The sequence below is a fragment of the Myxine glutinosa genome, chromosome 1 (genome assembly GCF_964187855.1).
Source record: "Myxine glutinosa chromosome 1, kmMyxGlut1.1, whole genome shotgun sequence".
In the NCBI taxonomy this organism is placed as follows: Eukaryota; Metazoa; Chordata; class Myxini; order Myxiniformes; family Myxinidae; genus Myxine; species Myxine glutinosa.
In genome coordinates this window covers 184,040,554-184,053,773 of record NC_136261.1, presented here as the reverse complement: position 1 = coordinate 184,053,773, position 13,220 = coordinate 184,040,554, and the positions used below count along the sequence as shown (strand labels likewise).

The following is a 13,220-nucleotide window of genomic DNA, read 5'->3' as shown; positions in this document are numbered from 1 at the left end:
ACTCTCCTCTCTCCACTCTCATGCCTCTCCAAACCCACTCCTCCTCACACCCCTCCCCAATACCTCCTCACACTCCTCTCCAATCCCTCACACCCCTCTCCAATCCCTCACACTCCTCTCCTATTCCTCACACTCCCCTCCAATCGCTCCTCACTCTCCTCTCCAATCGCTCCTCACTCTCCTCTCCAATCACTCCTCACTCGCCTCTGCAATCGCTCCTCACTCTTCGCTCCAATCGGCCCTCACTCTCCAACTCATTGCTCCTCACTCTCCAACCCCTCTCTCCTCACTCTCCAACCCCTAGCTCCTCGCTCTCCAACCCCTCACTCCTCACTCTCCAACCCCTCATTCCTCACTTTCCAACTCCTCGCTCCTCACTCTCCAACTCCTCGCTCCTCACTCTCCAACCCCTCTCCAACTCCTCACTCTCCACTCTCCAACCCTTCGCCCCTCACTCTCCAACCCCTCGCTCCTCACTTTCCAACTCCTCGCTACTCACTCTCCAACCCCTCGCCCCTCACTCTCCAACCCCTTGCTCCTCACTCTCCAACTCCTCGCTCCTCACTCTCCAACCCCTCGCTCCTCACTCTCCAACCCCTCGCTCCCCACTCTCCAACTCCTTGCTCTTCACTCTCCAACCCCTTGCTCCTTGCTCTCCAACCCCTCGCTCCTCTCCAACCCCTGGCTCCTCACTCTCCAACCACTAGCTCCTCACCTTCCAACTCCTCGCTCTCCAATCCCTCGCTCCTCACTCTTCAACCCCTCGCTCCTCACTTTCCAACCCCTCACTCCTCTCCAATTTCTCGCTCCTCTCCTACCCCTAGCTGCTCACTCTCCAACCCCAAGCTCCTCACTCACCAACTCCTCGCTGCTCACTCTCCAACTCCTCGCTGCTCATTCTCCAGCCCCTCGCCCCTCACTCTCCAACTCCTCGCTCTCCAACTCCTTGCTCTCCAACCCCTCACCCCTCGCTCTCCAAACCCCTCACTCCTCTCCAATTTCTCGCTCCTCTCCAACCCCTAGCTCCTCACTCTCCAACCCCTAGCTCCTCACTCCCCAACCCCTAGCTCCTCACTCCCCAACCCCTAGCTCCTCACTCTCCAACCCCGAGCATCTCACTCTCCAACTTCTCGCTCTCCAACCCCTCACGCCTCACTCTCCAACCCCTCACTCCTCTCCAATTTCTCGCTCCTCTCCAACCCCTTGCCCCTCACTCTCCAACCCCTATCTCCTCACTCCCCAACCCCGAGCTCCTCACTCTCCAACCCCTAGCTCCTCACTCTCCAACCCCTAACTCCTCTCCAACCCTCCTCATCGTTGTTGCAGCAGCATCCTGTGCAAGTCTGTGATCACGTTCGTCGAGGGTCTCGTTCTCCCATCTCGTTCTTTTTCTTGCTGCAGTCTAGTGGGGTCATCTGTGGGAATCCCACGGGCATGGACGTGTGTGACATTTGGACATCTTGATTTAAATGCTGCACATTAAATTTTACAAAATGGTTACTGGCAATTCATCAGATCCAGAAATGGTGTAATGACCACAATTTATTTATTTCACATAATATGTGACCCCTCACTCCTCTCCACCTGACACTCCCCTCTCTCCACCCTCACGCCTCTCCAATCCCACTCCTCCTCACACCCCTCTCCAATACAGTCACGTGAAAAAGTAAGTACACCCCATATAAAGTTTTGACTTTTTCAACATATTTCAACATACAGCAATTTGATCTTCATTTCAACAATATTGACAGATAAAGGTGATATAATATAAGAAATATCATGAAACATTTACATTTTGTAGTCCATTGTATAATTTAAATAAACATAAATGCAAATTTCGCATGTGGAAAAAGTAAGTACACCCCCACAATGCTACATTTATCACGACTTCAAATACCTAAAATTAGAATCAGGTGCACCAGCTCAGGTGCAAATGATTAGAACATCGTTAGAGAGGATCTTGGAGGAACCTGTCTTATTTAAACCTCAGACATTTAGTTTGGTTTGCTCTTTGTTGTTGAAGTGTGCGGCGTCACCATGCCTAGATCAAAAGAGCTCTCTGAGACCTTCAGAAAGAAGGTTATAGATGCCTACGAGTCTGGGAAGGGATTTAAAAAGATCTTCAAACAATTTGAAATCAATCATTGACTGTCAGGAAGATCATCTACAAGTGGAGAAGATTCCAAACAACTGCCAACTTGTTCAGGCCAGGCCGCCCCAGCAAGTTCTGCCCGAGAGCAGACCGCAAGATGCTGAAAGAAGTCTCTAATAACCCCAGAATGTCATCATGGGACTTACAGGTAGTTCTTGCCACTGTTGATGTCAAAGTGCACGAGTCTACCATTAGAAAGAGGCTGCACAAATTTGATCTACATGGGAGGTGTGCCAGGAGGAAACCTTTGCTGTCCAGAAAGAACATCAGGGCAAGACTAAAGTTTGCCAATGAACACCGAGGCAAAGACCAGCACTTCTGGAACAATGTGCTCTGGACAGATGAGTCAAAGGTAAAGCTATTTGGCCACAGTACCAGAAGACATGTTTGGCGAAAACCAAAGAAAGCATTTGACCACAAGAACCTGATGCCAACTGTAAAGCATGGTGGTGGAAATATTATGCTTTGGGGCAGCTTTGCTGCATCAGGGCCTTGGCAGCTCACCATCATAGAATCCACTATGAATTCTTCATTGTACCAGAGGGTGCTTGAGGATAATGTGAGGCCATCTGTTGGAATGTTGAAGCTCAACCGAGGGTGGACCTTGCAACATGACAATGACCCTAAACATACCAGTAAATCCACCAAGGAATGGCTGAAAAGAAAGAAATGGAGGGTTCTGGAATGGCCAAGTCAAAGCCCGGATCTAAATCCCATCGAGATGTTGTGGGGGGATTTGAAACGAGCTGTGCATGCAAGAAACCCCTCAAACATCGCACAGCTAAATGAATTCTGCATGGAGGAGTGGGCAAAAATTTCTCCCAGTCGATGTCAGAGACTGATAGACAGTTATACGAAACGCCTACTTGAGGTTGTTTCTGCCAAAGGGGGCAATACCACCTATTAGGGCCAAGGGTGTACTTACTTTTTCCACATGCGAAATTTGCATTTATGTTTATTTAAATTATACAATGGACTACAAAATGTAAATGTTTCATGATATTTGTTATATTATATCACCTTTATCTATCAATATTGTTGAAATGAAGATCAAATAGCTGTATGTTGAAATATGTTGAAAAAGTCAAAATTTTACATGGGGTGTACTTACTTTTTCACGTGACTGTATATATATATATATTTATATCGGTTTCAGCCCTGTCACTTAATGGTGAATAAATCAATGAAAGGAATTATCTGATCCGAATCCAGATTCGAATATTTATCAAAACTGAATCAATTTTTCCTTGTCTCACACATACAACCTGACCACCAAGTTTCATCCGAATCTGTCCAAAACGTTTTTCGATATAGTGTTATATATTGTTTTTTCCCCCCTATGTCTCAATGGTGATGAATCACTTTAAAATTCTCAATCCAGATCTGGATCTAGATCTACAACAAAATCTAATTATTCATCCTTGTCACATGCACAACCTGTCCAGAATATTTCGTTCGAATCCGTCCACAACTTTTTGAGACATCCTGTTCACAAATAAACAGACAGACATACAGACACAGACAGACAGAAACAGACACGGGGTGAAAACATAACCTCCATCCACCTTTTCCGGCAGAGATAATCAGCAATTAAAAAAGAGTTGCATAATCTTTCAATCTAAAAAAAAAATGGATGTACAAAACCTGGGAATCACAAATAATTGTAAACAAACGTTCAATTGTAAATTTACTTAGAGAGCAATTGTTAAGGTTAAGTTTCGGTGATGGAGTATAACTCAGATATTATAAAATATTTGTATTGCCATATTAAACGAATTTTGCTAATTTCAAGCAAACCACGTAAAGTTTTTTTTTTTTAATGAATTGGTCTTGGACTTAACCTGATTTCATTTGGTAAACCATTCGAGATTACCGCAGAGTATAAGGGACCACAGAGTACAAGGGACAGGTTTGACATATCTTTAGGTGTACTTCACGAGGTAATGCTACCTTTGGTATGATTTAACTTTGGGTATTTCTAGTGTGAGTTTCTTAAACACTTGTAAATACATTTCTCATATACGTCGGTAATAATTTGTTGAGGGCCTTATGGACCAGTGTAGCCTTCCTAAACTGCATTGTACCACTGAGTGGCATCAATTTGAGGTGTTGAAACAGTCATAGATTAGTGTTCTACAAGATGCATCATTCTTTCCATACATCTATATATTAAAGTAGGGGCAATTTTCTGTTTGTGCGTTTCTCTCTTTCCACCCATTGGTTGGACAGCTTGCTTGACGCCACCCACAATGACGTCATTAGTAGGAAGGCTGACTCCACCCACCGGTATTTTGATTTTCATGCTGTTCAGGCCCAACACATCGTCAAATCTGTCATGTTCACAATCGCCATGCCCTACCTTTATATTGCTAAAATATAAGCTTCCGGGAGCATGCGAGGCAGTGCTTCATTGCCTCTGCACCACCCAAAAAAGGAGCGTTTAGCATGGAACTCTGTTCCGTGGGTCCCTGATAGTTTCTGTAATTTTATCAATTGATTAGAGTTAGCACTGCCCCAGATCGTGCCACAGTAATCTAGCTTTGGGAGAACGAATGACTGGCAAAACATTTTTCTTGCATCATAATGGAGAATATCTTTTATCTGTTAAAATTTAGCTGAAAGAAAACTGACAGTTCGATGTACTCTGTTGGTATGATCTCTCCATTGTAAATACTAGGGCATTGCCCGTACGTGGGTGCCCGTTCCTTGCCAAAAAAAAAAAAAACGCTACCCGTACGCTCTACCCCGCCCGTACGCCCGTAAACAAAAAAAACAACGCTCTTCGCTTCCGCCCTTCGCTCTGACTGAATTGGGAGAAATAATGCGCATAAGAAATCGAATTACGTACCGTAATGGCGGTCAGCTCGTAACGCGCTCAGCTCCGCTCGTCTCACATCGGCCACGCCTACGCAACAAAGCGTTCTGTGATTGGCTGCCGGAAGTTCGCAAATCGTCGCAGTTACGATGAATCGTTTTAATTTAATCGCAGTTTGAATTCGTTTTAAAACATAGTTTAACGGCAACATAGTTTTCCAACGTGAAATAAATGAATACGCTGTCAAATGTGCCGTCCGAGGTAGAGTCTGATCGCCACGTTCGGCACACGTGATAGCTCGCTGCTCTCTGATTGGTTGAAGCGTTTTTTGGACATAGCTCGGTAAGTACTTGTCCGATTAATTTCAAACCTTGAAAAGGCACATCCTCGGGTCCCCAGCAATATACCTGGCAAGTTAAAAGTATATCGGACCCGTGGTTGTCGAGAAACAGCGGTCACAGACAAACGTACAAACGTACAGAGATTACTGGAATTATAGATAGATTGATCTACTTCTGCTCGGAACAACAACCTGGTGTTGGCTTAGCGGTTAGGGCACCGGCTTGGGATTCTAGGATCCTGGGTTTGAATCCCGGTCGATCTCTGAATTAACGCCAGGGGGGTTGACTCAGCCTGTCATCCTTCCGAGGTCGGCAAATTGAGTACCAGTTCACTGGTAATTCCCTGAGTGTCGCAAGAGGTCGCATTGGTAATTCCCTGTGTGTCGCAAGAGGCGACTAACAGGGTTGGCGGCAGGAAGGGCACCCGGCCATAAAACTGCTTCAAAAATGGGACCACGGTGCCCGAAAAGGCCAACCCCCGCTCTGCGGGGAAAATAGCCTCGAAAGGTGGTCTGCTCTGCTCGGAACAACCTTTGTGAAGCATTGCTTTCAGGTTCATGACCATGCAACCTCAGGTCTAACTCTTATCAGATTTCTGTTTTGTACTAGTTAACATGAGTTAGTATAAATCAGCAATTGAGGACAATGAAAGATAAATCAGCCTGCTCCATGATAGCATAGCTAGTTGTGATTGGCATAATCCTCCTAGTTAGTACCAGGAGGCATAACAGTACCAGGAGGTCCATGACTTGCATGTGATTGACTTCCCAACAATATTATCCTGCTGTCTTCAGTAATGTGTAAAGTCAGAAGGTGTTCTTCATAACCAGGATCCATGATATGCTCTATTAAGACACCATCACTGTGTAACTAATTTGGCGTTTCCTATTTTTGTGTGTATTGTGAATGACTGTGATCTGTTGCACTGGCTGGCGATGAGAAGCTTTCTTAAGACAGAATATTGGTGGGTAGTCCATAATGAGACTCGGTCTCTTCTGACTTTTTCGATTTCCGCTGATACTTGTCATAATTATTGGTTGTGCTGCATTCAAACAAATGAAGGCATATTCATCGTTTGGTTAATAAGCCTTAATACTTGTCCAACTTGTGCAGCAGTTGAGGTTGATTAATGGTCATTTTATCTCATTGGATAAGCTGATCTCATCGCACTGGTTGATACTTGTCAGTGCTAGAAACTTGGCCAAAAGATTCGGCTTGATGAGCAAAAAAAATGCTATTTGTCTGCTATTTGTACAGGGTGGAAATGCTTCAGATGCTGTTGGCTCGGGTTGCTCCTCATCTAAAGAAAACTTAATCTTCCAACAGACCCTGTCGTCTCAGATCGCTCAAAGGAAACACGATGTGTCGAAAGTGCTCCGGATGTGCACACGTGTACTACGATGTGAACTTGCTGACACATTGTTAGACACCGAGTTGCATGCGCTGCGACTTGCAGCAGTCAACTTGAGCCGACGCTGGGAGGCCGTGGTCATGCAGATGGCACAGTGGCGGAGCCGACTGGTACGTAATATGAATTCGTTGTGTACGAATTCTGGTACGAATTCAATGTGTGAGGCTTCTCAACGCTTTGTTCGTTCTCTGTTCGACTGACACTAACATAACACCAACACCCTAACCATGCTTGTTCAGTGACATCATCGCCATTAATATAGTCACTTAACAGGGTGTCTATTGTAAAAATTAACCTCAACAAAAGTTTTAAACTCAATTGTAAAAATAATCATACTCAATAAAAGAAAGTGATATGTAGCACCATGTGATGAGTAGCTTGGCTTTGGGTTCAACTTCCCACCTCAATAGTTTACATGACACAAGGACGGCCACATTAATTGAGCAAGTTGGGAATTATTTCCGTTCTTTCTTTAATTATTGAATGTCACCAGTCCACAGAGAAACTCCTTTGCAAATATTGCAATGCTATGTTTAATGCGCTCTCGGGAATGCAGATGGGAAAGCTGGAAAAAAACTCCCGACTTTAAACGCTGCACCGAAAAGAGGCAAATTGAAGCAACCTCAAAAAGGCCATGTGAATGTAAAATAGGCACTGGTGCAGCCGAGGAGATGTCGCACAACTCGGTGGTCATTGAGGCTACATTCCTAGGGCGTTAAGTGTTAAGCATGCTTTAAGCATGCGTTAAGTTTGGCGTTAAGCATGCTTTGTTTACACGAGGAATATTCACTCCAAAGTTTGCATCATGTTTAAAGGACAATCATACAAGCCAACCAACATGACTTGCCATGATTTCCCCCATTCTTATCATTTGGCAGTTTTAGGTCGTATTGCAAATCTTATATATTTGATTTTAAATAATAATATACAAAAGGGAACTATTGAAAATGTACTTTTTTGCTTGTGGTTGGTGACCCGGAAGGGACGTTTGTCAAGAGTGAGAAGGATCTAATGAGAGAATGTTTAAATTTGTTATGGAGTGTTCGGAAGTGAATAAAGCTGGGTGGCATTGGGGAGGCAAAATGTGGTAGTTGAGGGTAGGGTAGCCTGGGAGAGGTGCCAGGAGGTGAGAAATCACACTGTCATGATCATATGGATCATGGGAACGGTGCCCCGGAGGAGCTATCCGAGTATTCATTATCAATGCGCTGTTGTTAACGACCTCATGACCTCCCCCTTTTTGTACCCGTTTACATCTATACAATCCATAATAGATGCATTATTGAAGACACTTCATCACAATGCAGCTTGCATGAAACAAAGGAATTTGGGCATTTCCGACATATCTTGCGCAAGATAAACCTCTGAAAATTTTTATTGAATGGTCATCCATGAAAGTACTCCATTGTAAACTCTAAATTTGTTTTTTCACAGTCTGCTAACGACAAAATCAGAATGACAACTTAAATTTTCACTTACTATATGCAGAACATGCACTGAGCATTGTTACCATTTCCACTACAAAATACCAAATAATACTTGGTCTGTAATAGAGTACTTTTTTTTTTTTTTGGATCCAAGATCGAGGCTCGTGTAAGAGCTAACATCAATCACAATAAAAACAATCGGACAAACAAAACGTCGAATAAAGGGAGCGGGAGACGAGATGGGGAGAGAGAGGGAAGCACACAAGTACAACAGCAGAGAACAGGGACAACGGGAGATCTGTGGGAGGGAGAGGGCTTGGGGGGAGGAGGCATGGGAGGGGCGGGGTGGGGGTGGAAGAGGTAAAAAAAAAACACATGCACACTGCTAGGACTTCCAGGAAAGAAGTCGGTATTTCAACAAAAAAAAAGAAAAAAAAAAAAGAAGTGGATCTGGGGTGAATTAACGGGGGTAGAAAAGATCAAGGTTTTGGATGGGGGAAGATAAAAGATGGCGGTGAACAGCTGTTTACAAGACCTGGAGGGAGGAGTGGGATTGAAGAGGGTGAGGGAGTTTGTTCCAGAGGCGGGAGAAAAGAGGAATGAAGGAGTGAAGGTGAGCAGAGAACTGTACAGCAACATGTCCCTCATTCCCCTCGCATGAGGAGAGGGTATTGCATTTGAGTCCGTTTGTTTGTTTGTTTGTCTTTCATTTATTGAGCATCATCCAGGGATAAATTGGTGGAGAAAAAAACAAAACGACGGCGTTATCGGTCACGTGGTACGGCCGCCATATTTGCTTTAACACAAAAGTCTTTAAAAAACACTGAGAACACGTCCTGGCGAGGGTCTGCAATCTCTGATTGCTCTTTCTTGTTACAAACATGTTTTCACGACAAAATACCAGGATGTACCAGAAAAGTACATGGATGTACCAAAAGTAAATTGCCAGTACCAGGATGGCCTCATAGGCCCGAAAGTACCAAGACGGTCTCATAGGCCCGAAAGAACCGACCCAGTCGACCTGGATCGTAATTATGAACAAATGGTATCATAGTCTTAGGCACAGGATGTAATTAATAATCTGAGGGAAAAACGCTGGGAGGCATTCCTGTTGGGTATTTACACCGTGGACTCTTTAAGGATATGCAAGGAGCCATTATCATTTCAGGGAGAATCATCAGGGAGATTAAGTGATTTAGCTTTAATAGAGAAGTAACACATTGTTTATCACACAGCTTGATAATTCTCTCTTCCGTATAATGTGCCGGAAGTGAGGTACAGGCCTCCGACATTCCCGGCGCTAAATGCTTGGCCATGTGGCTCATTGCATTATGATGACTCAGATGGTCAATGGGAAGTCGATAAAAATGGTTTAACATGGGTTAATATATTTAACCTAACCACATGGCTCCTGTCTGACCACTCCAGACAACCATCATTTCCATTTTCTTGGCAATAACCAAACATCTTTTCTTTGTCGTCTCTCTGCGACTTGCCTCACTTCCTAGAAGCTCCTCATAACTTTGCCCCATACCTATTTCGGATCCAATAACAGGGAAAAATGTTACAAATAACCATACAAATAATAACTCACAGCAGATTCTACTATAACCATAAATAAATATAAAATGTATAATATCACACACACACACACACACACACACACACACACACACACACACACACACACACACACACACACACACACACACACACACACACACACACACACACATGAATACATGACACAACACAGGACTGTCAGATGAGACAAACACTGAGCTTGGGGGAATTGCCGTCACTTCCTGGGGCACTCTGGGTACCAGCGACGTCACAACAATGGCGCCACCTTTCTCATAACACTTAGCAGGGCATTTCCTAAGAAGGAATTTCCTCCTCCCTATGGATGCCAAGTAGGCTGGCCCATGTCTATATGGTAAAAATTAAATGTCGAAAATATTCCACTCCACAAGGCTAACCCTGTTCGACTGGACAACAGGATCCTTCCTGCAAAAAATTAGACAGATTGGAATATGTTTAGAGGTTGCTACCTTTTATCACTTTTTCGGTTCATGTCTTTGTTTTACATTTAGGACTTGTATTTTGTATCTGCCAGGAACAGTGCCACCAAAGTCACACTCTCCATCTTCGATCAAGGTCATGTGTGTGCCAGGTTAATTAGTCCCCTACCGGTGTACACCGGAGGAGACTAAAGGTTTGCACGCCGTGCCTCCGTCTGTCAGTCCGTCAGTCCATCAGTCTGTCAGTCTGTAAGTCTGTCAGTCTGTAAGTCTGTCAGTCTGTCAGTCTGCCAGTCTGTCAGTCTGTCAGTCTGTTGCGCAAAGAACAGTTTTCCGGACTTTTTTTTCTAAACACTTAATGCTAATGATTTCAAACTTGGCACATGCTTTCCTCATGATAAGTTACAGATCAAGTTCGAACTTCACGACGTTTCGATCATTTTTGACAAAGTTATGGCACTTTGAACTTTGGGAATTCTGATAATTCTGATGATCCTTAACTCAGTGCCATTTTAAGTTTTAATTTCCTTTAAAAAAGATTTTCTCTGCAATAATAGGACCGATTGAGATCAAATTTTCACCGTAGGGGGGACTCGGGCTGGAGAATATTTTAATGGTAATTATGACGTCACAGGTCACGTGGTTCGGCCGCCATATTGTTTTTCGTGTAAACACTTTGCGTGTAAACACGTGTAAACACGAAAACCCCTTTTTCTCTGCAACGGCTAAACAGATCAAGGCCAAACTTTGCAGGCGGAATCGCATACCCATGACGAACAAAAAAGTCAACGAGCATGATGTCATGCGTCACATGATTTCAGAGTTATGACGTTTTAAAGCATGAACCTTTAAAACCGAGCTCTCCCCTCATTTTTGATCCAATCGAGGGGAAACTTCACAGATCTCTTCAGAATGTCGGTCTACTAAAATGTAATTTTGGAATTTGTGATAGGGCAAGTGGTTTGGCAGATATCGTTAATTAAACTAAAATATTTTTTAAAATGGATATCTCTTGAATCGCTAGTACCTCAGACCGTGAGTTGGTAATTATATAATTCACACAGTGCAACACGTGCAGGCCGCTCCAGGGAGCGACCTTGCGGGCTTATCAACGAGGCGAGGCGTGACACGTGTCTCAGCATACCTCAGATCAAGTTTGAAAACCAGCATCAGCCGTGCATAAATTTGCATGTTCGATCATTTTTGACAAAGTTATGGCACTTTGAACTTTGGTAGGGGACATGTATTGCAGCGCAATACTCAGAATGCTTGTTTTTAATTAGTAAATGTGTGGTACAGGAATGGCACAAGTACTGTGGGCTGAAGAAAAATAGTTTGACACAGAAAGAGGGCTGCCGAGTCAAGGAGAGTTCAAGAATGATCTCAACAAATTATTCGACATCTCACGAAAAGACGCCCTCAGTATCATGACAAATGAGGAGGGCAAGTAGTTCCTGCCAATGCAATGACAGAATCCCTCAAACGCGAGCATGTCCAGGATCCACAAGTCCTTCATGAACAAGGAGATTCGCCAGTACATCAGGGGTGACCAGGCCACTGCTCGAAAGGAGAAGTGCATGGTAAGTGCCCAGCAGACTGGCATGGATGTCCTATTCACCTCCACTGTGGCTCAGAACTCTGGCAGTGCTTCATCAGAGGAGTTTGACGACTTATTGGCTCCATGAACATCCAGTCAATTTCAGCCCAAGAGGTCAAATCAGATCATTGTGACTAAGGAAGTGGCTGCAGCCCTAGAGTGAGTGAAGCTCCCCGACCACGGTACCATGTTCATCGTGGGCACATGGCACAAGCACTCGGTTATGAAGCTGTATTGGAACACCATTAAGTGAGCTCTGCTCACCACTTGTGAAGTGTTTGCAACTACAGAACAGGCTGCATTCTGGTCAGACAGTCCACTTCTCCTCCACTGGGACACCAAACTGCTTCCAGATATCAACAGCAACAAGGAGCATGTGGATTGTGTTGCCATCCTGGTAACTGGTTGCAAGACAGAGCAAATGCTGCTGCCGCAAGATAAGCTGCGACATGGGAGAGGAGCAATGCAATGCCTGCCTCCACGCGCAGGAGGACTAGAGGTCCAGAGACTGGTCTTAAACACAATGGCTGCCAACACCAGGCTGAGGATGGGCAACTGCACCCTCCTTGAGAATCCCCTGGACAAGGAGCTTGTCTGAATCGTGTGCCACCATCATGTGTTTGAGGTGATGTCAGCAGTACTCTCCGTTGTTCTGCGTGCAACCAGTGGGCCTGAGCTGGGCACTCTTCAGACACTTCTAGAAGACATGGCACTACATCAACAAAGCTGACTTACAACCCGCTGGTGACAAGCTCTTTGTTGGCATGCCAGATGGTCTGCGACAGTTGATGATATTATTCCATGCAGATGTGGTTATGAGCAAAACTTCACGAGCAGACTATGGAGAGCTGCTTTGGCTCTGCCACGTTTTCCTTGGGGGATCTTCCAAACAGAGAGCCATGCTTCCACATGCCTGGCATGATGTATAATGCACTTTGGGTGGCGAAGGCCATCTACTCCCTGAAGGTCTTCCTGTTTAAGGGCCAAACATTTGTCTTTTTGTCTTCCTCATCCATGCTACTGCTATGATGTCCCCCTCCCAGAGAGAACTCCCCTCAATGACTTAAATCTCCTTACACTCTTGCACAAGTACCTGTGCTTACCATGCGGGAGACAGCAGTCAAGGCATTTTGTTGCCAATTGCGGTACTTCTCCAAGCACCTCATGCCCCTCGCCCTCTTCGATGATCTCGTTGATGAGGAGACGAAAGCAGCCATGGTAGACAACTTCTCACATCCCCAGAAGCCAAAAGCCCTGAAGTGGCTGAGGGTAAAGGTGCTTGATCATCACACTCCATTGGAGGCATGTTTCGATGCATCATGAGCCAGTCATTGAAAATGTTCTGCCTCCTCTCCACAAACGACCAATAAGAGACCAATGCATTCTTGTTGAAGCCCCCTGCCCTCTAGCCAATGGATCCCACATATCTGTCACTGAAGGCGAAAGTCAAACTCCT

At 44.7% G+C, this 13,220-nt stretch overlaps 1 protein-coding gene across 2 annotated transcripts in view; it reads left to right on the top strand.

The window, feature by feature from the left end:
* LOC137431784 (uncharacterized) overlaps positions 1–13,220 on the top strand; it is a 242,780-nt gene that overhangs the window by 193,417 nt on the left and 36,143 nt on the right. For both annotated transcript variants that reach the window (XM_068123485.2, XM_068123493.2), the window contains one exon: positions 6,635–6,829. In XM_068123485.2, coding sequence (XP_067979586.2) covers positions 6,635–6,829 — 195 coding nt within the window. The remainder of the gene's footprint in view (positions 1–6,634; positions 6,830–13,220) is intronic.